Source organism: Ruditapes philippinarum, unplaced genomic scaffold (assembly GCF_026571515.1).
Source record: "Ruditapes philippinarum isolate M1 unplaced genomic scaffold, ASM2657151v2 ctg1731_1_1_1_1, whole genome shotgun sequence".
NCBI classification, from domain to species: domain Eukaryota; kingdom Metazoa; phylum Mollusca; class Bivalvia; order Venerida; family Veneridae; genus Ruditapes; species Ruditapes philippinarum.
Window position 1 is genome coordinate 131,996 of NW_026863488.1, and position 27,537 is coordinate 159,532.

At 33.9% G+C, this 27,537-nt stretch overlaps 1 protein-coding gene across 3 annotated transcripts in view; it reads right to left on the bottom strand.

Annotated features, from left to right (window-relative positions):
- Positions 1-803: 803 nt before the first annotated feature.
- The window catches only part of LOC132722210 (GATOR complex protein WDR24-like), a 36,665-nt gene continuing 9,931 nt past the window's right edge, over positions 804-27,537 (bottom strand). Inside the window, exons 6-19 of one of the 3 annotated variants that reach the window (XM_060706657.1) lie at positions 26,026-26,132; positions 21,033-21,161; positions 20,229-20,360; positions 19,284-19,482; positions 16,088-16,258; positions 15,622-15,764; positions 11,143-11,253; positions 9,460-9,589; positions 8,411-8,470; positions 6,082-6,245; positions 5,171-5,440; positions 3,801-3,903; positions 2,800-2,992; positions 804-2,513 (exon numbers count right to left, since the gene is read on the bottom strand). In XM_060706657.1, coding sequence (XP_060562640.1) covers positions 2,378-2,513; positions 2,800-2,992; positions 3,801-3,903; positions 5,171-5,440; positions 6,082-6,245; positions 8,411-8,470; positions 9,460-9,589; positions 11,143-11,253; positions 15,622-15,764; positions 16,088-16,258; positions 19,284-19,482; positions 20,229-20,360; positions 21,033-21,161; positions 26,026-26,132 — 2,048 coding nt within the window. In that variant the 3' untranslated portion in view covers positions 804-2,377. Of the gene's footprint in view, positions 2,514-2,799; positions 2,993-3,800; positions 3,904-5,170; positions 5,441-6,081; positions 6,246-8,410; positions 8,471-9,459; positions 9,590-11,142; positions 11,254-15,621; positions 15,765-16,087; positions 16,259-19,283; positions 19,483-20,228; positions 20,361-21,032; positions 21,162-26,025; positions 26,145-27,537 lie in introns of all 3 variants that reach the window. The other 2 variants (XM_060706659.1, XM_060706656.1) reach the window with 2 other exon arrangements.

The window sequence follows — 27,537 nt, forward strand, 5'->3', positions numbered from 1 at the left end:
ATGAAAATACAGAAGGTAAAAGTTAAAGGAACTTCACTCATGTCCAACAGCATTGAAATATATCATTTTGAATTTCATATATAGATGAACTTCAGAACAAGAAAGATAAGCAAAAGATTGCGGGTATAAAGAAATATATTTTTTTGTGCTATCCAAAGTCTGATTTGAGTTAAAAGCATTGCAATACTTTTCAATTTTTGGGTCATTTTCAGAATTAAAATAATTATTTTCAGAAAAACAAACGGAGTGATTGATGTGAAATTTGCATTCACATTATTGGTCTAGACATTAGCCAAATGAAACATTATCCCCCCAACAAATATTTCCCGTACCATCTTGTCAACTAACTTCAGAGGAGTCCCTGTAAAGTTTGATACCCAACATTCACTCCATACACCTCATTAAAGGTATATATGCAACATAGCACGATTTATCTATACATACAAAGTAACTTAACATGGCATGATACATACAATGTATTAAGCATTTACAGCTTAAAAGTCTAACTTTTATATATTGATATTAATTCATACCTACAATGGTATACTTCCAATTGGTATACTTCGTTCCACAGTTACTTGCAATATCAAGTAACTACCATCTATAGCAATTATAGAATTGCTGGAGAAAATATTTAATACACATACACACAAGAGAAACATCCCCTACCTGTAATTTTTATGTATCCAACAGACTCAAAAATAAATAGTTGGGGAAAAACGCGCTACATAGAATAACTTTATACCCCCCAGTATGTACCAAACCACCATCTTACATACAATAAAGTAACTATAAGATTTGAGTATTCATTTTGTCTTTATTGAGCTTTAGCTCCACATGGCAACATGGGGGGTCAATGAGTACAACTATAACCATTAATATGATAACAAACATACATAAAACAGTAAAATGTAAATGACAAAATTATGCACATTATTTATTCTTACAAAATCATTATTTTCAAACAGTAAAATATAACACAATATCATAAACAAATTTATCACAGATATATTTTTGAAGCACATGCTGGGAATTTGAAAACAACTCTATCATTCAGACTTTACCAAGCCATAAATGATTCTTTCAGCTTCAGACTTTATTAAGTAATAAATCATTCTTATGACTTCAGACTTTATTAAGTCATAAATCATTCTTATGACTTCAGACTTTATTAAGTCATAAATCATTCTTATGACTTCAGACTTTATTAAGTCATAAATCATTCTTATGACTTCAGACTTTATTAAGTCATAAATCATTCTTATGACTTCAGACTTTATTAAGTCATAAATCATTCTTATGACTTCAGACTTTATTAAGTCATAAATCATTCTTATGACTTCAGACTTTACCAAGCCATAAATCATTCTTATGGCTTCAGACTTTACCAAGTCATAAATCATTCTTATAACTTCAGACTTTACCAAGACATATATAATTATCATAGCTTCATAAATGAACTTATTAAGCCATATATTTTTCCTGCAGCACTGGAAAATTTGCTCTCTTTTTATTGACTTGACTGTTTGCATGCCAACAATTAAACTAGTCCAAGTTACTCTAAGCTGTATGACATCTTTAGTAAAAAAACCCACACAATTCTTAAAAGTTTAACATAACAAAAATAGATTTACAACAATACATAAACATACCATTTTTGTATTTCAAATAAATCAACAAATCATTTTGGCTGTAGCCTGTCATTTTTCACATAAACTTCCTTTGACATTCAAAAAGAAGAACTGAATAAGAAAGAATCTTCAATGCATCATCTTAGAATTTCAAACTGAAATCTTAGAATCTAAAAAAAGTAAAATAATATAAACATGTCTCTTAAAATTTATAAAATAATCGAAGGGTTTTGAAAAATGAACAACAATTCAAAGAGGACAAAAACAACTATATGTGTTACTGCCAGTTGGGATACAGATTTGTATATAAGACAGCCAGGTATCATTTACACAGATACGAAGGTACATCTTGTTTCTCATCCTATGGAGCATCAAACAAGCCTCCTTCTATATGTAGTCTGTATCTTCTACATTAAAATATAAAATAGTTTTCACCCCATTGAAATGAGAGCACAGCTATGAATTTCATACAGAAATATATATCCACCAGCCTGCACACCATTTATTTAAGTAACAAGCAGACTTCTTTGTCTTCAATTTTATCAGACTTTCAAGGCTAGTATTTTCATAGCAAGCACAATTTGTTTGATATATTTAGTCCATTTGCAACATCCCTTATGGCACTCACAAACCTGTGAAATTAACCTTTAAATTTTAGACTGTGTCAGTTATTTTCACAGAAAGAGATACACTTCTTTGACGCTTTTGCATTGTAGTAACCAGTCAACATCACTTCATAGACTGTGTCAAGTATATTCACATACATGACCACATCCTGTGGGACATTCTGCATTTCTGGAGAACCAGTCTTTCACATGTTGTAAATGTCCACCATGTGAGCAACCTTGACACCACAAAAACAATCCTTTCACTGGCAAATGGCTGAAAAACAACATTATACCATCCTACATAACCTACCATATCACCTAGATAAAAAAAATTAATAGAAAAAATTATGATAATAATAATTTCAGTCGGAAAATGGTCAAAACACATTTCATTGGCAATTATCATTTCCTTGACTGCAGAAAACTCAGAGGAGTTTCAGTTATAATAAATCTATCCATTAACCTAGTGGATAGCCTATGTTGCCAGTATACAGACTTTAAAATTCATAAATCACTTTAATATCTTATTTATATACATGTAGATGTAACCGACTACTTACCACACGCAACACTGGTTGATAATATTCTTACATCGGTCACAGAGCCAGCCGGAACGATGTAACGGTCTCTGGCATGTGTTACAGTTCACGTGTATCGTTGTCGATTGTTGATTTAATATGGAAACATGGTGTAGGTTGCTTAGTTTTATCACAAAGTTGGCAATAGTCCAGAGTTTAAATCTACCTAATAATTCTGAAACAGATTAAAACTGAAAGCTGTATGACTTATATCCATGTCATAAGAAAACAGAACCTGGTCCTATACAGTTAAACTAGGTACAGTACTAGTGAATTTTATAAGCTATGACCAAGGTTTCATATAACTAATAATTACTAATTATGAATAAGAATTTAGGATACTTATCAACAACATATATAATGAACAGCTTACATGTAAACCAAATGTATATATAGAAGTGTGATATATTTTTATTATCATAATTTGATACTACAAATTCTGAATTCATGTATGTAAGTTCTGTAAATTTATTACTGTAGTCGTAATATGATGTGAGTTTCTTAAAGTTAAAACCATTCCAGTTATCTATTTTCTTTTCTAAAGTTGTATGTTTAATTGTTTCTTACAAATTCTGAAATATGTTTGTGGGTTGTGACAATAATTAATTCTAATATTCTAATTTAATAAGCGATACTACATGCAATTCTTCTTTCCAAAGGTTACAATGCGACTTTCCAGCTTTAATGATGGAGGAAGACCTCAGTTGCCTCTCCATGCATTTTTTCAGGCAGAACGGACACCTCTGTACAACCATCAACATTCCATAAGCTAGCTTAATAGCTTTCTCACATGAAAGAATCCAACAGCAGTGAGGGGCAAGTGGTTTTAAAGTCAACAACGCTACCCACTTGGCCTAAGACATCCCTCACTTTTGAAGTAATATGTCCAAAGTTCTAAGGTAAAATACACCTCAACATGTAAGCTGATTAAATCATAAGTAAATAGAAAGAGCTAGGTACTTAAAAAGTGCAGATATAGTTACCTATATAAGAGAAAAACCAGTCTTCCTGAAGGTTAGGTTCTATAAACTTCCTGACTTTGTCTTTAAGAACAATCAGCATACATACTGGTGTTTGCACATCACCCTATATATTATATAAAAATATCTTAACAATAAGTTTCTTAGTTTCCTAACTATAACATAAATATCTCCAGTAAATGTCACAAAATTCAGACGGCTTGTATTTACTTAAATGTCAGTGGCCTACATATTCATGTGCAAATTTAAATATTTGATAATGTAGAACAAACTTCAATGTTTATTTTTCCTAATTAATGGGTAAAATTATCAGTAATGATTTAGAAACTACAATATTACTAATATCTCAAACATACCAGTACTTGATGTGATGAGAATTCTTAAAAAGACACTTACAATTATTTAAATAATACTCGAGTTAGAAAGCAGGCAGTCTTTTTAAATCTTTAGGGGGCAGGGGACCTAAAAATGAACAATTTTGTATTTCAGTGTGACCAGAAACACAATTCCAAATATTTCAAAATCTGTTTCACAGGCAGATAACCAGTTGCACAGCATTATTCAATGATATATGACATACATTGAAGAAAATAATAGTTTGCATGCATTGCTCCTTCAAAAAATGACTGACAGCAATTTATATTTACCCCACCCAGTCAAAATTACGCCTAAAATATACCAATATGGGCAATCTTCATGAAGGTGCAGCAATACTCCAGAATCCCCCCGATTCCTTTAAAAATATCAGTAACACGCAGTGCAAGCTATGGCATTTTCAGAAATGACCAATAAAGTGTCTGTCATACGTTTTAGATTTTTTCACAAAATTTATCTGAAATTTCTTACTTGTTTGGCGCCAACTGTCAAAGCTTGATTTTTAACTTTTTTCACCTCCATTCGGAGAGTCAGAAATACATATAAAGCTACCAAAATGCTTAGTTTCGGGTAAAAACCCAAAAATACTTCTCATTTCCTACACACAAACAAGAAAGAATTACAATGACAGAGAAATATCAGAAGTTATCAGTACCTTCAAAACACCATGTCTGAGTTATAAAAAAAATTGACCGGGGCCATCATTCGAATATGTCCCCTGCCCCCACATTTAAACAAATAAGGGCAGTGACTCAAAAACAAGATTAAATGTATTCTGAAAGTTATAACACTAAGCCAAGATATGTAATTTTATCCCTTGTGCAAGTTTGATCGCATCTGATCAGTAAATTTTGAAATAATCAAGCTACTAATTGATCTATCTAAATTCCTCTTCCACTATTTTTTCACAAAACACTGGTCAAAGGCATTCACGGATAAACAAAAAAAAAACTAAAAAAGTTAGGAAGAGTGTAACAAATGTGGATGAGAAAGCTAACCTCGGCAGCAAAATTCTTCATCATGTCAGTGACTATGGTAACAAATTCCCAATCATGATTCTGCATCAACTGCATGTCAGCAGATAGTAGGTTGTTGGTATATTTATCATTGGTTCCCTTGATCTCCACATTATCTGCTATCTCACTCTCTATGGCCGGGTCCAGTCTTGTCTCTGGTCCACCTTTCTGGGTACTTCCTTTAGGGTTTTTACAAGTTTCATCAGGAATTTCATGTCTTGGATTGAAGGCTTCAGAAGGCAGAATCCATTCCTTGATAATAATAAAATACATAACATCTTAATTACCAAATGATTAAAACATTATGCTGGAACTGGAAAATAAAAGACAAAAATAAGTAATAAACAGTGTTGTTATACATTTAATTATTCTACAAGTAAACTTCAATTCAAACTATAGGAGCATTTATATTCAGTTATAAAGCCAAAATATTCAGTTATAAAGCAATATATTCAGTTATAAAGCAATATATTCAGTTATAAAGCAATATATTCAGTTCGAATGTTATGACATTTATTTCATTCACTGATTTACAAAATGTGAAATCCTGTTAGTAATGCCAATTGGCCTAAAGGTAGAACAAGAGCAGTCCACAAGACTGCACACTCAACTATTCTGAAGTTGACAGTAAGAAACAGGGGCCTTATTCTGTAAAAAGGTAGCTCAGTGTTATTGGACCTGTGCCCATCATGCTTGATTATCATAGAAAACATATTTGTGGTGGAGTTTCACCTCATTCCCTTCAGTAGTTTTGGTGATAGCAATTTGCACACAAAAAATTAACCGAAGTGTGAAGAATATACTGGGTTGAGTTCAACAGCTCTCCCTATTCTTGGAATAGTCCAACTAAAAATGCTACACTGAGCTCACCTAACACAGGCTAATTGATATACCTGTTTTGAGTCACTGAACTCTTGAATATCTTCGTTCAGATCAAAGGATCCGGGGTCTCCATCACCAAAGAAAATATCCCAGTCAGTGTTGATCTGACCTCTCGCAATATTTGATAATTTAGCGTCAAATAGCTCTTTATCTTCCATATCGTCATCAGAATTACCTAAAAAAAACAACAGAAAAAAACTTTTACAGTCAAACTGGCATGAATTGCCACATCAAGATCATTTGAGCCGCGCCATGACAAAACCAACATAGTGCGTTTGCGACCAGCATGGATCCAAACCAGCCTGCGCATCCGCGCAGTCTGATCAGGATCCATGCTGTTCGCTATCAGTGAAAATTGAAATATTTATTCAAAAAGATGCAGTTATATGTGAAACAACTGGTACTTTTTATTAGTAATTATGAATATACAAAATGGAAGATGCTGTCATAAGCTTAAGTTACCAATAAGAATCTGAATATCATAAAAGCAAATAAACATTTGAACAAAGCAAAACACTTCTGAACAAAGTACACTTTCGTTCAAACTGCAATGTGTAAAGGTGTCTTAATAAAGATGTGAATAATTATGAAAGCAAAAGTACTTCTGTACACAAGAGTACACATTAATTATAAACAAAAGGGCCATGATGGCCCTGAGGTCACTCACCTGTATATATCCCCCCCCCCCCCCGGGCCAATTTTTACCCAAGGGCTTTTATTTGTTTATTTGAACAGACTTGGTAGACACCCATAAGAAGATGTTTCATGCTAAACATCTAAGTTCTAGCTATTTGGGTTTTTTCAAAGAAGATTTTTAAGTTTTTGCTATACACATATAAGGAAAATCAATGACCCCCTGGGGCAGGGCCAATTTTGACCTCAGGGCTTTTATTTGAACAAACTTGGTAGACACTCATTAGAAGATGTTTCATGCTAAATATCTTAGCTCTAGCTCTTTGGGTTCTTTAAAAGAAGATTTTTTAAGTTTTTACTAAATGCATATAGGGAAAATCAATGACCCCCTGGGGCGGGGCCAATTTTGACCCCAGGGCTTTTATTAGAACAAACTTGGTAGACATGCACTAGAAGATGTTTCATGCCAAATATCTAAGCTCTAGCTCTTACAGTTCTTTAAAAGAAGATTTTTTAATTTTTTTACTATATGCATATAGGGAAAATCAATGACCCCCCCCCCCCGGGCGGGGCCAATTTTGACCCCAGGGCTTTTATTTGAACAAACTTGGTAGACACTCACTAGAAGATGTTTCATGCCAAAAATATCTTAGCTCTAGCTCTTTGGGTTCTTTAAAAGAAGAATTTTTAAGTTTTTACTATATGCATATAGGGAAAATCAATGACCCCCTGGGGCGGGGCCAATTTTGACCCCAGGGCTTTTATTTGAACAAACTTGGTATACACTCACTAGAAGATGATTCATGCCAAATATCTAAGCTCTAGCTCTTAGGGTTTTTTAAAGGAAGATATTAAAGTTTTTCTTTCGGTTGCCATGGCAACCAGAGTTCTGCATGGAATTAAATTCTTTGAACAATTTTTAAAGGTGACCACCAAAGGAACATTCCTGTGAAGTTTGGATGAAATTGGCTCAGTGGTTTATGAGGAGATGTCATTTAAAGTAAAAGTTTACGGACGGACGCCGGACGGACGCCGGACTTAGCGATCACAAAAGCTCACCCTGTCACTTTGTGACAGGTGAGCTAAAAAGGCCTAAACCTGTGAACAAAAATGTGCAAAAAGATTAAATTATAAGGAACCCTTATTTTTGTTTATAAAAATATATGCAACAAATTTCTTTTAAAATCAAGGATTAATTCAAAAAGTATTGTAAATATCAATTGAATATCTCAAGCAATAATTGAGATATTTGACTTTACAAAAAACTTTAACCAAAATTTCTAAGTTAAAAAGGAGCATAATTCTGTAAATATTGTAGGCAGAGTTATTCAAATTGTCAATCTGATGTACATTGTTACTATAAATAAGTACATGTATTGTAAGTTTCAATTGAATATCTCAAGCAATAATTAGATATTTGACTTTACAAAAAACTTCAACCAACGCAGATGCTGACGCAGACTTGGGACGCAGACGCCGGGCCGACTGCAATAAATAGTTGAGCTAAAAATCAATCCCTTAATAGGACACCCTTCTGCAATGACTTGTTTATATAATATCCCATTGGTCTGTACAGTTTTGTCTAGAGACTGACTTCAAGTTTGCACTCATTGAAGGCTTTTTTTCCATCATGGTGGCTTTGATTCAGGACTTACTGTATATCATCTTGTCAACAAGATTATTTCAAGTTCATTATAAAAGTCTTACCTGAAGTTCCATCCATATTTTTGTCATCAACATCTGTTTCTGGCTCTTTTGCTTGTTTGTCTGTAAAATATTAGATATAACTGTCACAATGCTAGCAATTATTATGACTTTACCCTAACACCAGAATAAAGTCTGGGCTGCCTGCATGTCTGTGTAGATGAACAAAACATTTATACTGCTCGGCCATTAATCTTAAGTTTGTGCTTTTATTCTCCCATCATGCCTTTAACCTACTGGCAGCTACAGACTACCCATGTGACCAGTGCAGACCAATATCAGTCTGCATGTCTGTGACATCTAGTCATGGACTGCACTGGTCACTATTCAGTCATGTTTTAAACTTTCTCTAAAAGTAACGATAGTTTTGCCCAGATTATAGGATTATTTTATTATGCAAATCTGCATGGATTTCAAATAATATGTACTTAAATAATCAATTTTTCATTATAATTTTGATTAATTACTTTAGCAGCTTAAAAAATTTCTGTATTAAATATTATAGGCTTCATGTACAAAGCAATAATCTTTAAAACAAGAGCTCTGCATGTGGTGTAAATATTGATCTGTTAAGGGCAATGACTATCAAAAACCAAATTTTATAAATATATTCTAACTTAAAAAGGGTCATAACTGAAGCTTTCAGAATAACCCCCATTGTCTAACTCATGATCAACAAGTATTCCAAGTTCATGTTGATAACTCTCAATGGGCTACATTAATGTTTTGCGCAATGCTGGCAATGCTGCAGTAATCTTAGTTTATACAAAATTTATTTTAGTTTGATTGTGTTGGAAGCTGTAAGTTATTAAAACCCTCTTGAATCCATCCTGGAACCAACTAGTACTAAGCAATGAATGTAAAGTTTCTTGCTCAAGGAAACAACAACTTGCCCCTGACAGGGTTTGAACCCACACGGTCAGCAATCCATAGATTACTAGTCTGATGTGTTAACCACTCGGCCATGCCGCCGCTACGCCTACAGAAATCTTAACAGCTCGACTTTCTCTTTGGAACAGACAAGTTAAAACTCAAGGTGGCTAGAAGCTTACTTTTATCTATATCAATCTTCTCAGTGAGTACAGATGAGATCACAGATGATGTCCTGTTGACATGGAGATTCTTGCTCTCAACTATATGTGTACAGTATAACGTCAGTACCAACAACCATGCCTGGGCAACCTGTAACAAAAAACATCTCAAACTTTTCCTAAATGTTTAATAACATGTTTATGACTGAATGTGTTTGAAGGGTAGGCATATTTTACACCTTATTTCAGATATCTTAGAGATCTTTATACGATGATGGATCTTCTGCAAGGTAACTTGATGGCTTTCTATACATTAAATAATTTACTTTACCAAGAAGGATCCTGAAATGGCATTTGTGAAAGACAATAATATTTAAAACAAGAGCTGTCCGTAAGACAGCGCGCTCGACTTTTTTATTGCTTGCCAATAAAAAAAGTTTTTGCAGTAAAAGGCAATACAAGAATCTCTGTATTTTTAAAGTGAACAATGGCCATGAGCATTAAGATATTTAGTGAAGAATTATTTTACTGAATTGTGTGATACCCTTGAACACTGCAGCAAAGTTTTTTAGTGCTTGCCTATAATACAAAACATTGACAGTTAAGGGCCATAATTCAAATAAAATCTTTGACAGAATTACCTTCTCCTGGACATGTTTGGGAATCATGATTGTAAACAAGTATTCCAACTTTCAAATTAATATCTCAAACAGTTCAGTCAAAAAGTGGACTGGTACTAAAAAACTTAACCAAGATTCTAAGTCGATAAAAGGCCTTAATTTTTAAAACAAATCCTTGACAGAGTTACCTTCTCTTGCGTACAGATGGGGGTAATGATGTGAAATAGCATTAAAAGTTTTCAAAGCAATATCTCAAAGGGTTAAGGCAATAAGTGGATTTTACCCATATTCAATGTATTTTCTAAGTCAAAAAGGGGCATAATTCTGTCAAAAACCTTGACAGAGTTATGTCCTCTTGTCTGTTGATGAAGGTCGTGATGGTAAACAAGTATGGTCAGTTTCAAAGCAATACCTCCAATGGTTTTGAAATAAAGTGAGGTGGTACAAAAAACTTAACCAAGCTCAATACACTTTCTAAGTCAAAAAAGGGCCATAATTCTGTCAAAAACCTTGACAGAGTTATGTACTCTTGTCTGTAGATGGAGGTTATGATGGTGAACAAGTATGGTAAGTTTCAAAGCCATACTTGTAATACTTCTGAAATAAAGTGGGGTGGTACGAAAAACTTAACCAAGGTGTGACGCCAACGCCGACGCCGACGCCGGGGCGAGTAGGATAGCTCCCCTTTTCATAGAAAAGTCGAGCTAATGACCAAATCTACTCAAGCATAGGTTTATGACAGATTTTTTCTGGTTTTCTTCAATAACAACAACATACTTTATGTCATAAAATCTATGCTATTAAGACAGATATCTTAACAGTAATAATGATACTCATTAAAAAATATAGCTTTACTTATAATAAAAGACTGAGCATCTTCAAGGTCAAAAATTCACTCTGTTGACAAAAAAAAAATCAGTATCAAATTTAATATAATGACTTACATATACAGAACACCTTAGACAATAATATCACATTTGTGGCAATTCCTGTATAGTTGTCTTTGACTTTCAGCCACTAGAATATCCTCTTATCAAATCTTGAACAAATAACATGAAAATAAATATAAGAGAACTGAACTAACCTGCCCTCTATGTAGTGATTGAGCAACTTTAGAATTATGTTTACATAACTCCTCCACTGAATGTCCCTCAAGTTTGTAGTTCTTGGCTGACATTACCATCCATGATAAATCCTACAATAAACAACAACATATGTTAGTTTTCATCTTCACATAACATTAATTCTCCCCTTTTAAACCATTGATGTATGTGAACAGATTGTTTCCTTTTTTTTTGGAATTAAGCTATTAACAAAGTTTACAGGAAGATGTCCATGCATTCAATTTCATAATGCTAAATTTATAACATTTTATCACATATAAAAAGCACTTCTTTATTGAAATTTTAATTATTTATTAGGAAGGCATTTCATTATCATGCACTCTTAAATTCATATAAAACTGATGCAAAACACTAGTAATTTTTTTTTTATCTTATATGAGTTACAACCTACTATAACCTACATTTTAAAAAAGAAATTGAAAGAAAAACTGTTTTAGCCTTAAATAATTACAAAGCTTTCTAACACATTACATGCAAACAATAATGTATATATTTAACAATGATACATTTGCATGACATTTTCTTTTAACCATTTACATTGAAATTTTGCATCATTTCTCATAGACCTGTGATTCATGCACTAGAAAAAAATTCCTCAACTGAAAAGTAATTACATTTGTAGTTATTTCTATGAACAGTTATCATTAATTATTACCACTGAAAACAGGGAAAATAAGAAAATATATCTAGGTGCATTAACAACATAGTAAGCAAAAGTTGAAAACTAGAATTTTGTGCAAATCAAATTGAACATAAAATAAGTTTTATTTCAGAAGAGAATAATTGTACAAGCAAAATAATTTATTTTATAGTATTGCAATACTGTCAGGCATTTCATTGACTAATTATTTACTAGTGGTCCTTGTATCTTTCAATTCACATTGGAATGATGCAAAATTACACATATCGTACAATCAAAGTAAATCTGCAAGTAATCTCTATATAATTATACATAAGGAGTCAAAATCTCTATGCTTATTCTAGGCTAACTGTAGGCTAAATCTACTGTCTTTGATTAAGGACAATACAACAAGGGAGGTAATTTAGCAGGGGAGCTAATTAAGCTCATAATTTGGCAGTATAAGGTGGGTTGCCTACCTGTATTGACTACATACACTTATTTCATTTAATTCAAATGCCTTTAGCCAAAAATCATTAGAACTCTTATTAGTCTGAGTTAAAATATGCTAAAAAATTTAATACTACAAATGCACATTAACATCAAAGTTTATGCTGTGGCGTGATAAATTGAATGCAAATATATTTCACAATTTTAATTTAAATAAGAATATTATTTAATCTATAGAGCATTTTTATAAATATATTCCATATATATAAGAAATTCCTCAAAGCACTAGCAGCCTTTATTATAAAGCTCAAATAGTGACACAAGCAAGAAAGGAGAAAGAATAATTATAAAACCAATTTTCAAAACTATTTTGTGCCATAGGAAACAAGCATTTATAAATTAAAAAGGGTTAGGCAATGCATTTAGAAGAAGCCAAGCCATATCAAAGTGAATTAATGCAGTTTTACCTGAACAAATAACATTAATGACTATTAATTGATAAAAAAAAAACTTAACAACTAAACAATCTTTTAAAAAAAATAAAAATATATAAAGAAGAAACGACTAATTAATACATCAATCATATATCATTCCCCTGTTCATAATATTCCAAACATAAGATACATTCTATCTGTGATTGGCTGGTGTAAGTTAGGACTACTATGTCACTTGCAATGAATTAATAACTAGAACTGCCACTATCTTGGCGTGAATACCCCCGCATACCACTTTGTCAGAATCAACAGTGGCCATTTAGAGCTCAAGGACAACCTCCCTGCCAAATCTGAGGTTACTAAGCCAGTGCATTGCTAAGTTATGTATTCTACAAGCTTCAAATGTGAAAATGTCAAAATCAATACATTGCGGACAGGACATTCTTTAGCAATTGAGAAGAAAAGGCTTTTTTTTGTCAAGGTCCCTGTGACCTTGACCTTTGACCCAGTGACCTCAAAGTCAATAGGGGTCACCTTATAGTCATGATCAACATCCATGCCAAATATGAAAACTGTGGGTCAAAGGAATCTTAAGTAAATGGGTGGACAAACTTTTTGAAGTCAAAGTCCCTATGACCTTGACCTTTGATCCAGTGACCTCAAATCAACAAGGGGTCATCTACTTATCATTATCAACATCCATGCCAAATATGAAGACTGTGGGTCAAAGGAATCTAAAGTTATTGGGCAGACAAACTTTTTTGAAGTCAAAATCCCTGTGACCTTGACCTTTGACCTGGTGACCTCAAAATCAATAGGGGTCATCTACTAATCATGACTAACCTCCATGCCAAACATGAAGACTGGTGGGTCAAAGGAATCTTAAGTTATAGGGCGGACAAGCTTTTTGAAGTCAAGGCCCTATGACCTTGACCTTTGACCTGGTGACCTCAAAATTCAATAAGGGGTCATCTACTAATCATGACTAACCCCCATGCCAAATATGAAGACTGTGGTCAAAGGAATCTTAAGCTATTTGGCTGACAAGCTTTTTGAAGTCACGGCCCCTGTGACCTTTGACCTGGTGACCTCAAAAGTTAATAGGGGTCATCTACTAATCATGACTACCTCAATGCAAACATGAAGACTATGGGTCAAAGGAATCTTAAGTTTATTGGGCGGACAAGCTTTTTGAAGTCAAGGCCCCTGTGACCTTGACCTTTGACCCTGATGACCTCAAAATTAATAGGGGTCATCTACTAATCATGACTAACCTCCATGCCAAATATGAAGACTATGGGTCAAAAGAATCTTAAGTTATTGGGCGGACAAGCTTTTTGAAGTCAAGGCCCTGTGACCTTGACCTTTGACCTGAATGACCTCAAAATCAATAGGGGTCATCTACTAATCATGACTAACCTCCATGCCAAATATGAAGACTATGGGTCAAAGGAATCTTAAGTTATTGGGCGGACAAGCTTTTTGAAGTCAAGGCCCCTGTGACCTTGACCTTTGACCTGATGACCTCAAAATCAATAGGGGTCATCTACTAATCATGACTAACCTCCATGCCAAATATGAAGACTATGGGGTCAAAGGAATCTTAAGTTATTGGGCGGACAAGCTTTTTGAAGTCAAGGCCCCTGTGACCTTGACCTTTGACCTGATGACCTCAAAATCAATAGGGGTCATCTACTAATCATGACTAACCTCCATGCCAAATATGAAGACTATGGGTCAAAGGAATCTTAAGTTATTGGGCGGACAAGCTTTTTGAAGTCAAGGCCCCTGTGACCTTGACCTTTGACCTGGTGACCTCAAATTCAATAGGGGTCATCTACTAATCATGACTAACCTCCATGCCAAATATGAAGACTATAGGTCAAAGGAATCTTAAGTTATTGGGCGGACAAGCTTTTTGAAGTCAAGGCCCCTGTGACCTTGACCTTTGACCTGATGACCTCAAAATCAATAGGGGTCATCTACTAATCATGACTAACCTCCATGCCAAATATGAAGACTGTAGGTCAAAGGAATCTTAAGTTATTGGGCGGACAAGCTTTTTGAAGTCAAGGCCCCTGTGACCTTGACCTTTGACCTAGTGACCTCAAATTCAATAGGGGTCATCTACTAATCATGACTAACCTCCATGCCAAATATGAAGACTAAGGGTCAAAGATATCTTAAGTTATTGGGCGGACAAGAAAAAACCGACGGACGGCCGGACGGCCGGACGGACAAGCTGATTCCAGTATACCCCCCTTACAACTTTGTTGTGCGGGGGTATAATAAAATTTTATAATTGATATTAATAAGACACAGTCATATAGATGAGTAAACACATGCTTCAACAACTATAATTACAACTTCTGGTAATTGATTCAGAGTGGTTGCAAGATCTCCCACCCACCCAATCCTTCAAATATAACTAGAACTTTTGGAATTTGATTCACAATGGTCAGAAGATCGACCTCCCACCTAAATTAAAATTGCTAACAAGTCTTGAGGACATGACTTTAAAAACCAAGGGCCTGTCTAATCTATGTAATGGTGCTTTATGCCTTGCAAGTTTAAGTTGTTTCTCTTGAAAATTTTTTTGTGTAACTGTTGCACAAAACGGCACAAAACGGCAAAAAATTAAATAACAAACCCTCTCCTAGTGTTCCCCAATTCTTACCTGGTAATAAATTCAATTTCCATAAATTACTATTAATTTTTCCAAAAAAGATCATTTGAACATGGAAAACTTATGCCTTAGAACTATTCATTAACTAAATTGCAAAGTGAAACCACTTAGCCTTGCCCAGAAATTTAAACATCACCGCAGATTTCAAACATCACAAACCTCAATGCTCCCTACAGAGCAAAGTATATATGAGCCTTGTTCATATTTTACGAGATAAATTTATTGTTAAGAAAGCAGTATACTGGTGTACCTCTATAGGAACTACCTGTCCGGTGTCCGAGAACACCTGCATGTAGGCCGTTACATCAACAAAATGGTCGTTTCTTTCTGTGCTCTTCTTTGTCAGCAGGCCAGACATTATTCCACTCCCTTCACCTATTGAGTTTAATTTACCTGGTAGAAAAATCAAAGCTTTATAATCAGACCTTTATCATAATGTCCTTAATTCAATCATAGGCAAATATCAGCTAAAAAGTGCCTTCAAATATAGACTTCACATGTAAATAACTTGTCAATTCAAACTATACTGAATATATTTAAATTTGATATAAAAATATACAATGCAAGAAAAATTATCAAATACAGGGGGTATCATTATACATTATGATAAATATTTGGCTATCAGGTAAATGTCTAGCCAAAACTGAGCCAAACTTTACAAATTACCCTTCCAGCCAGATATTCCAGTCTTTACCATCAGTGTACAAATAATCTACCTTGTTTATCACTATTTGCATGTCCAACTGTACCGTACACACTAAAATCAAGCCCAGCTGGTACAAGCTCTTCTCCTGGTCGCTTGGCGTCCCTGAATACATGCTGGTATAGATAACTGTCCTTGCTACCACTTAACATAACATGAGGGTCCTTATTCTTAAACAACATACCTGGGGAAGATAAAAATTACACCTTAACGTAACATGAGGGTCCTTATTCTTAAACGACATACCTGGGGAAGATAAAAATTACACCTTAACGTAAGATGAGGGTCCTTATTCTTAAACAACATACCTGGGGAAGATAAAATTTACACCTTAACGTAAGATGAGGGTCCTTATTCTTAAACAACATACCTGGGGAAGATAAAAATTACACCTTAACGTAAGATGAGGGTCCTTATTCTTAAACAACATACCTGGGGAAGATAAAATTTACACCTTAACGTAAGATGAGGGTCCTTATTCTTAAACAACATACCTGGGGAAGATAAAAATTACACCTTAACGTAAGATGAGGGTCCTTATTCTTAAACAACATACCTGGGGAAGATAAAATTTACACCTTAACGTAAGATGAGGGTCCTTATTCTTAAACAACATACCTGGGGAAGATAAAAATTACACCTTAACGTAAGATGAGGGTCCTTATTCTTAAACAACATACCTGGGGAAGATAAAAATTACACCTTAACGTAAGATGAGGGTCCTTATTCTTAAACAACATACCTGGGGAAGATAAAAATTACACCTTAACGTAAGATGAGGGTCCTTATTCTTAAACAACATACCTGGGGAAGATAAAAATTATACCTTAATGTAACATGAGGGTCCTTATTCTTAAACAACATACCTGGGGAAGATAACAAGAGCTGTCCGTAAGACAGCGCGCTCGACTTTTTTAGTGCTTGCCTATAATACAAAACATTGACAGTTAAGGGCCATAATTCAAATAAAATCTTTGACAGAATTACCTTCTCCTGGACATGTTTGGGAATCATGATTGTAAACAAGTATTCCAACTTTCAAATTAATATCTCAAACAGTTCAGTCAAAAAGTGGACTGGTACTAAAAACTTAACCAAGATTCTAAGTCGATAAAAGGCCTTAATTTTTAAAACAAATCCTTGACAGAGTTACCTTCTCTTGCGTACAGATGGGGGTAATGATGTGAAATAGCATTAAAAGTTTCAAAGCAATATCTCAAGGGTTAAGGCAATAAGTGGATTTTACCCATATTCAATGTATTTTCTAAGTCAAAAAGGGGCATAATTCTGTCAAAAACCTTGACAGAGTTATGTCCTCTTGTCTGTTGATGAAGGTCGTGATGGTAAACAAGTATGGTCAGTTTCAAAGCAATACCTCCAATGGTTTTGAAATAAAGTGAGGTGGTACAAAAAACTTAACCAAGCTCAATACACTTTCTAAGTCAAAAAAGGGCCATAATTCTGTCAAAAACCTTGACAGAGTTATGTACTCTTGTCTGTAGATGGAGGTTATGATGGTGAACAAGTATGGTAAGTTTCAAAGCCATACTTGTAATACTTCTGAAATAAAGTGGGGTGGTACGAAAAACTTAACCAAGGTGTGACGCCAACGCTAACGCCGACGCCGGTAGGATAGCTCCCCTTTTCATAGAAAAGTCGAGCTAAAAATTACACCTTAACGTAAGATGAGGGTCCTTATTCTTAAACAACATACCTGGGGAAGATAAAAATTACACCTTAACGTAAGATGAGGGTCCTTATTCTTAAACAACATACCTGGGGAAGATAAAAATTACACCTTAATGTAAGATGAGGGTCCTTATTCTTAAACAACATACCTGGGGAAGATAAAAATTATACCTTAATGTACCATGAGGGTCCTTATTCTTAAACAACATACCTGGGGAAGATAAAAATTATACCTTAATGTAACATGAGGGTCCTTATTCTTAAACAACATACCTGGGGAAGATAAAAATTACACCTTAACGTAAGATGAGGGTCCTTATTCTTAAACAACATACCTGGGGAAGATAAAAATTATACCTTAATGTAACATGAGGGTCCTTATTCTTAAACAACATACCTGGGGAAGATAAAAATTATACCTTAATGTAACATGAGGGTCCTTATTCTTAAACAACATACCTGGGGAAGATAAAAATTATACCTTAATGTAACATGAGGGTCCTTATTCTTAAACAACATACCTGGGGAAGATAAAAATTATACCTTAATGTAACATGAGGGTCCTTATTCTTAAACAACATAACTTGGGAAGATAAAAATTATACCTTAATGTAACATGAGGGTCCTTATTCTTAAACAACATAACTTGGGAAGATAAAAATTATACCTTAATGTAACATGAGGGTCCTTATTCTTAAACAACATAACTTGGGAAGATAAAAATTATACCTTAATGTAACATGAGGGTCCTTATTCTTAAACAACATAACTTGGGAAGATAAAAATTATACCTTAATGTAACATGAGGGTCCTTATTCTTAAACAACATAACTTGGGAAGATAAAAATTATACCTTAATGTAACATGAGGGTCCTTATTCTTAAACAACATAACTTGGGAAGATAAAAATTACACATTAAATTAATGTCACACGAGGGTCCTTATTCTTTAACAACATACATGGGGAAGATAAAAGTTACACCTTAACATAACATGAGGGTCTTTATTTTAAACAATATATCTAGGGAAGATAAAATAATTACTTTGGTTTTAATGAAATCTTACAGAGTATACATGTAACAATCATGTAATTTATCATTTGTAACTGCCAGAACTACAAATACTAGTATAATAAAATTACAGTTTCTATAAATTTTTATTGTATCTCAGTTGTCAGGCCATCTAACATGCTTTCCTGGATAACTAACTAGTAATTACCAATTTCTCCGCAAGTGATCAACTACTAGCCCTACATGATTTCTTCTTAAAGCAGTTAAAGACAAATGACTTATAGTCTTAATGTTTGAGACATTCATAAAGAAATCTGGCCTCATCAAAAAATAGAACCAGCAACTCCTGAATTATATATTGGATGTTCTCCCTATTTAGGTAACAGAAAATTTATTCCTATTCTATAAATTTATATATGACATCATCAGTACTGGTTACTAGAGTCCATATCCATGGGCATTCAAAGAAACACCTGTACTAAGTAAACTAGGAAAGAAGGAAATACTTACTTGTAGTAACATCTATATGGTTATCAAATGTGGCGAACGGTACATACGGTCTACGTATATCCCATATGTTTATACTACAGTCTACAAGCAGGGAACATGATGCTATATGGAACCTTCGCTGTGGTCGCCACTTGATCCTAGCTACAGATGCTATACTGTAAATGGTATATATACACTTCTGTTTGCTTAAATCCCAGACCTGTTCAAATATATAAGGTTGATACATTCATTGTTCAATTTCGCATCAGGCCTCGCATCAGGCCTCAAGGTTATAAAACATTTTTTTCTGTGTTTTTTTCTCAAATCTCAGTAAATTCATTGGACAGTGAACATTCTGAAACAGTTTCTGACCAATCAAATACCTGAGATTTGAGTTTGAGCTTGAAGAATTTCTTTATAACCTTGGGGCCTGAGTAGTTATACTTCGCTCATATATAAGTGCTTCTAAATGTCAGCAAGATGTAGAATGTATTTTTATCAAATTGTGTATGGCACAGTACATTATTTGTTTATTGCGATGTTAAACAGTAAGATACTATAGTCATCTACAATTCAAAACATACTTCATACAGTGTAAGAAAATACAATGAATAATGTATTAAAAAAGCCTAAATAACTCACTGCTTTTTTACTTTATTAATCATTATATAAGCTTAATTGTAAAAAAGACAGCTTTTATCTTATTTGATTCACTTTAAAATCCACTTCCTGCAACTAACTGGTATTGGTGTCATAAATTCAACGTGTTTGTGACCTCAATAGGGCTCAAACCCACTCTCCCTAGCTTGAAAGACAGACACCTTACCTGCAAATGCACCACTCATGTTAACTTGTTACAACAATAACTACACACATACTACTTAAAGACAATTCAGAAATTCCTATTGATATACCAGACCATGTGATACATATAAGAGTTAATGATAACTTCAGAAGAGAACCTACTTTTATCATTTTATCCCTCCCAGCTGTTGCAAACAAATTTTTATCTTCTGGATGCCAGTTGACACTGAACACTGGACCACTGTGTGCAGGAAATAGCTTCTCATACCTGTCTGGTCGTCTCATATCCCATATCTATAATAACATGTAGACGATCTTATAAACATGTGATTGATAAATCATGTCAGTTCAAGAAATGTAAATTGAGTTGCGTCACGACAAAACCAACATAATGGGTTTGCGACCATCATGGATCCGGATCAGCCTGCGCATCCGTGCAGTCTGATCAGGATCCATGCTGTTCGCTATCAGCTTCTCTACTTGTAATAGAATTGGTAAGCGAACAGCATGGATCCTGATCAAACTGCCCAGATGCACAGGCTGGTCTGGATCCATGCTGGTCGCAAACACATTATGTTGATTTTGTTGTGACACGGCTCAAATTAAATCAATATGAGCTGATCTATCACTCTGATGGCAAAACAAATAAAAGTGAGTGTTCAACAAATTTGTCCATTTGGAAAAATTCAATATCTGGCTTTAAAAAACATGTAAATTTGGAAAAGGTCAATATAAGACTAAACAAAAAGGTCAATTGGGAAAAGGTAAATATGTAGCTTTAAAAAAAAAATTCAATTGTGATCTGGCTTTAAAAATTTGAAAATTAGGGAAAGGTCAATACTTGTCTTTAAAATATTTGACAGTATGGAAAAGGTCCATATTACGCTTGAGCAAACTTGTCCATTGGGTAAAAAAAGGCTATATTCTGTCTTTATTTAACAAAAACGAAAATCACTAAAATCATACCATAAGATTACCACTTTCATCAGCCGATGCAAAACCAAAGTAATTTAGATTACATGGACTAAACATTATATCTCTAACACTTGTACTTCCACTGGAAAAATTCAAGCTAACTTCTTTTTTCCGGAGGTCCTGAAAATTAAAAAAATATATGAATATAAATAAATATGACGTTAATCATGTACCAGTCAATTTAAATTGTTTATAATAAAGGGTTTATATTAATAATATAAATAGAAATATATTTGTTGACACATGTTTGTAAATTTCATAAATAGACACATGCATGTTAATATTTTACGTTGACACATGCTTGTGTGTGTGTGTATATATGCAATATGCAATACATATTGGAAGTAATTTATTGATTAACAAAGATGACTGTTAAATAATTGATTAACACATTAATGACTGTATGCATTAATGGGTGATAATGGATATGTGAAAAAAATGAATTATACTTAATTATTATTAGTTTTTATTCAGACACATGCATGTATATTTCTTCCAAAGACACATGTTTGTATATTTTTTATATAGAAATGTGCTTGTATATTTCTTCAATTGACCCATGTTTATATATTTCTTACATTAACACATGCTTGATAATTCCTTAGACACATGCTTGTATATTTCTTACATAGACACATGCTTTTATATTTTTAACATTGACATGTGCTTGCATATTTCTTACAGAGACACATGCTTATTAATTTGTGACACATGCATATTAATTTCTGACATAGACACATTCTTGTATATTACTTACATAGACAAATGTTTGTATATTTCTAACATAGACACATGCTTGTATATTTCTCACATAGACACATGCTTGTATACTTCTCACATAGACACATGCTTGTATACTTTTGACACAGACACATACTTGTATATTTCTGACATAGACACATGCTTGTATATTTCTCACATAGACACATACTTGTATATTTCTGACATAGACACATGCTTGTATACTTCTGACACATCCTGTATATTACTTACATAGACACATGCTTGTATATTACTTAGATAGACACATGCTTGTATATTCTTGACACAGACACATACTTGTATATTTCTGACATAGACACATGCTTGTATACTTCTGACACATCCTGTATATTACTTACATAGACACATACTTGTATATTTCTGACATAGACACATACTTGTATATTTCTCACATAGACAAATGTTTGTATATTTCTTACATAGACACATGCTTGTATATTTCTCACATAGACACATGTTTGTATACTTCTCACATAGACACATGCTTGTATACTTTTACACAGACTTGTATATTTCTGACATAGACACATGCCTGTATATTTCTAACATAGACACATGCTTGTATATTTCTCACATAGACACATACTTGTATATTTCTGACATAGACACATGCTTGTATACTTCTGACATAGACGCATACTTGTATGTTTCTGACATAGACACATGCTTGTATATTTCTGACATAGACACATGCTTGTACACTCAGTACAAAAAGAAACGCAACTTTTTCATTTTTTTAGGTTTATACTAAATTTGGACAAACAATTTTCCCTTTAATATTCTCAATGACATTTTATTGTTAACTTGAGTACAAAATGGCAGTATTTTTAACCTCCCTCAATGCAGTTTAACGGCAAACTGTACAAACCACATTTCCACGTGCACACCGTGCTCTATAGTTTACCGATAGTTTCTATACATGTAGCCGTGTAGTGATGAATTGGTACACATGAAAAACAAGTTTATTTGAACTGTCAGTACTTTATAACCATGCAGCGCCTTGCTGAACATTTGCGGAATCAAGCAATTGGTTTACTTGAAGCTGGTGTTTCGAAGATTGACGTTGCACGGCGATTTAATTGTCATGTCAGCACTATCACTCGTCTACAGAATAGGTACAATGCCTCCGGCAGTGTCAAAGACTTACCAAAATCCGGTCGACCACGAATAACCACTAGGAGACAGGATGTGAATATTCGAGTGGGGCCCCTACGTAATCGATTCGAAGCGGCGTCCTCTACAGCTAGACGAACAATAGGTACTCACCGGTAGGTGAAAATATTGCTATCTTTCTGAAATTCTTCCTCTTATCAAATTTTGAGCTGTTCACATTTTGATGAGGTTTGCCCTTTTTGAGACGTTGCGTTACTTTTCAGGCGCAGTATACACGCAAACACAGTTCGAAATCGGCTTAAGGAAAATGGTTTGAGGTGTAGGAGACCCCTCAAGGCATCACGCCTCACTGCACGTCACAAACGGGATCGACTACGGTGGGCTAGAGTGCACATAAGAATGATCCGTAGATTCTGGAGCAGGGTACTTTTCTCTGACGAAACTAAAATAGTGCTGAGCAGAGCCGATGGTCGTGCACGTGTTTGGAGGCGCAGGAACGAGCGTTATGCCGAAGCCTGTATTCAGACTTTTAATCGTTGGGGTGGTGGCTCCATTCACATATGGGCAGAAATGTCACAGTTTGGAAGAACATATCTTGTAGTGTTGACCGTAATGTCAATGCTCAGACCTATGTCAATGATGTTCTAGCACCTGTTGTCGTACCGTACATGAACCGTCATTTTCAGGGACATGGGACACTTCAACAGGATAATGCTCGCCCGCACACAGCACGTTTGACTCAAAACTTTCTTGCTCGGAACCACATCAATGTGCTAGACTGGCCTGCAATGTCGCCAGATATGGCGCCTATTGAACACTTATGGGACAAGCTAAAACGTCGCATTTATGAGCATCAGCCACAGCCCCAGACGGTGCAGGAACTTCGACGTGTCGCAGTGAAGGAGTGGAATAACATTCCCCAGGCATCCATTGCTATGTTAGTGACCTCTATGCGTCGCCGCTGCCAGGCGCTTATCAATGCTAGGGGTGGACACACAAGGTATTGAAACTGAAATTTTCGTGAGCGATAACGCTGTGTTTAAACTGCTGGAACTTTCGTAATTTTGCAGGTATCAAAGAAATTGTTGTGTTATTGAATAAAGCATGGATGAAATATTGAAAAGGTATTGAAGTTTTTTCTGCACCACATCCACTATGGGAGATGACCAGGTATATATACAGTTTGCGTTTCTTTTTGTACTGTGTATATTTCTAACATAGACACATGCTTGTATATTTCTTACATAGACACATACTTGTACATTTCTGACATAGACACATACTTGTATATTTCTGACATAGACACATGCTTGTATATTTCTCACATAGACACATACTTGTATATTTCTCACATAGACACATGCTTGTATACTTCTCATATAGACACATGCTTGTATACTTTTGACACAGACACATACTTGTATATTTCTTATATAGACACATACTTGTATGTTTCTCACATAGACACATACTTGTATATTTCTCACATAGACACATACTTGTATACTTCTGACATAGACGCATACTTGTATGTTTCTGACATAGACACATGCTTGTATATTTCTGACATAGACACATGCTTGTATATTTCTAACATAGACACATGCTTGTATATTTCTAACATAGACACATACTTGTACATTTCTGACATAGACACATACTTGTATGTTTCTGACATAGACACATGCATGTATATTTCTGACATAGACACATGCTTGTATATTTCTAACATAGAAACATGCTTGAATATTTCTAACATAGACACATACTTGTACATTTCTGACATAGACACATACTTGTATATTTCTCACATAGACACATACTTGTATACTTCTGACATAGACGCATACTTGTATGTTTCTGACATAGACACATGCTTGTATATTTCTGACATAGACACATGCTTGTATATTTCTGACATAGACACATGCTTGAATATTTATGACATAGACACATACTTGTATATTTCTCACATAGACACATACTTGTATACTTCTGACATAGACACATGCTTGTATATTTCTGACATAGACACATGCTTGAATATTTATGACATAGACACATACTTGTATATTTCTCACATAGACACATACTTGTATATTTCTGACATAGACACATACTTGTATGTTTCTTACATAGACACATGCTTGAATATTTCTAACATAGACACATACTTGTATATTTCTTACATAGACACATACTTGTATATTTCTCACATAGACACATGCTTGTATATTTCTCACATAGACACATGCTTGTATATTTCTTACATAGACACATACTAGTATACTTCTGACACAGACACATACCTGTCTGTTTCTGACATAGACACATACTTGTATAGTTCTTATATAAACACATGCTTGCATATTACTTACATAGACACCTGCTTATATATCTATTGTATAGACACATGCTTGTATAGTTCTTATATGAACACATGCTTGTATAGTTCTTATATGAACACATACTTGTATGTTTCTTACATAGACACATACTTGTATATTTCTGACATAGACACATGCTTGTATATTTCTTACATAGACACATGCTTGAATATTTCTAACATAGACACATACTTGTATACTTCTGACATAGACCTATACTTGTATGTTTCTGACATAGACACATGCTTGTATATTTCTTACAATAGACACATACTTGTATATTTCTTAAATAGACACCTGCTTATATATTTATTGTATAGACACATGTTTGTATATTTCTTACAAAGGCACATGCTTGTATAGTTCTCATATGAACACATGCTTGCATACTTCTTACATAGACACATGCTTGTATATCTATTAGATAGACACATACCTGTATATTTCTTATATAGATACATGCCTGTATATTTCTTTCATACACATGCTTGTATATTTCTTATATTGATACATGCTTTTATACTTTTATATTGATAACATAGACACATGCATGTATATTTTTTAATGACACATGTTTAAATGAATGTACTAACAAACAATGTCTTTGTGTATTTCTAAAATAAACTAATGTATTTAAAACAAGACAAGACAACATTTACTTCTGAAAGGTTAAGGAATAAATCACAACATCAGAAACTTACAAATAACTTCATTGAGCCATCTTGTGAGGCACTCAGCAGTAATTTATGCTCATTTTCATGAAAACACACTCTATTTACTGTTCTTTTATGCTCTTGGAATATATGCTCTGAAATGCAAGCTTTAAAATATATGCCATGAAAATGAGTTCTTGAAATATATACAATGAAACATGACAAAAATATATGATTAATACGAATCTTGAAATATACATGCTATGAAACAAACTTTAATTGTAAGATATATGCTATGAAAGATTTATCTTATATATACATATAATGTACATTGAAACATTGATCTTAAAATATGTACTATGAAACGTTGATTTTAAAACATATGCTACAAAACAAGGATCTAAAAACACATGTTATGAAACATGTACCTTAAAATGTATAAAGCTATGAAACATGGACTTTAATCATATGCTTTGAAACATGGATCTTAAAATGTATAAAGCTATGAAACATGGACTTAAATCATATGCTTTGAAACATGGATCTTAAAATGTATAAAGCTATGAAACATGGACTTAAATCATATGCTTTGAAACATGGATCTTAAAATGTATAAAGCTATGAAACATGGACTTAAATCATATGCTTTGAAACATGGATCTTAAAATGTATACATGTACCACTGTTAGATAATCCAAGAGAACAAGTGTTTGAAGTTTCAACCCATTCCCTTCAGAAATTTTGGAGATACAATTTTGCATTCAAAAACTTAACATAAGTGTGACAGCCATTATTCAATAAACACATATAAGGAGTGTAGGACAAAAGCCATCCCGTCCAAAAATGACAAGGCAGACAAAAGCCCTCCTGTGAAAATGACAGGGTGGACAAAAGCCCTCCCATGAAAATGACAGGGCGGACAAAAGCCCTCTACCATAAAAATAACAAATAACAGTGCGGACAAAAGCCCTCCCGTGAAAATTACATTATCATTTTTGGACCGGAGGGCTTTTATCCGGGAGGGCTTTTGTCCGTTTCCCACATATAAGGCGAGACTTAAAAACCCATGCCAGTTTGGGTAGGGTAGGTAGGCTAGTAAAAAAAAAAATGTGATGTAGGTAGTGGGAGGGGAAACAAAAAATATTTTATTCTATATTTGATTTTAAAATATATTTAATTAAGCAAGATAAACAGATTATTTAGGTAATTTGTTAAATTCTTTTCCATATGTGTAGGAAAGCATATTATCAAAGCAACAGTTTCAATCAGATATATATTATATTTATCAGATATTATACAAATATGGACTTTTTAGCTGTTGAATATGATGTGATATGTACTGAAAAAAATAATATTGACCGAGGCGATAGCCGAGGTCAATATTAATTTTTCAGTACATATCACATCATATTCAACAGCTAAAAAGTACATATCTGTTTTATTATATGGCTTATCACATCAGCCATTGCATACGACGGAAATCATTATTTTTCAGCTTGTCTACTGTTTCCATAATTTGGCCCTTTCCATTGGCATGCTAATCCCTATTTTTCTTAAAAA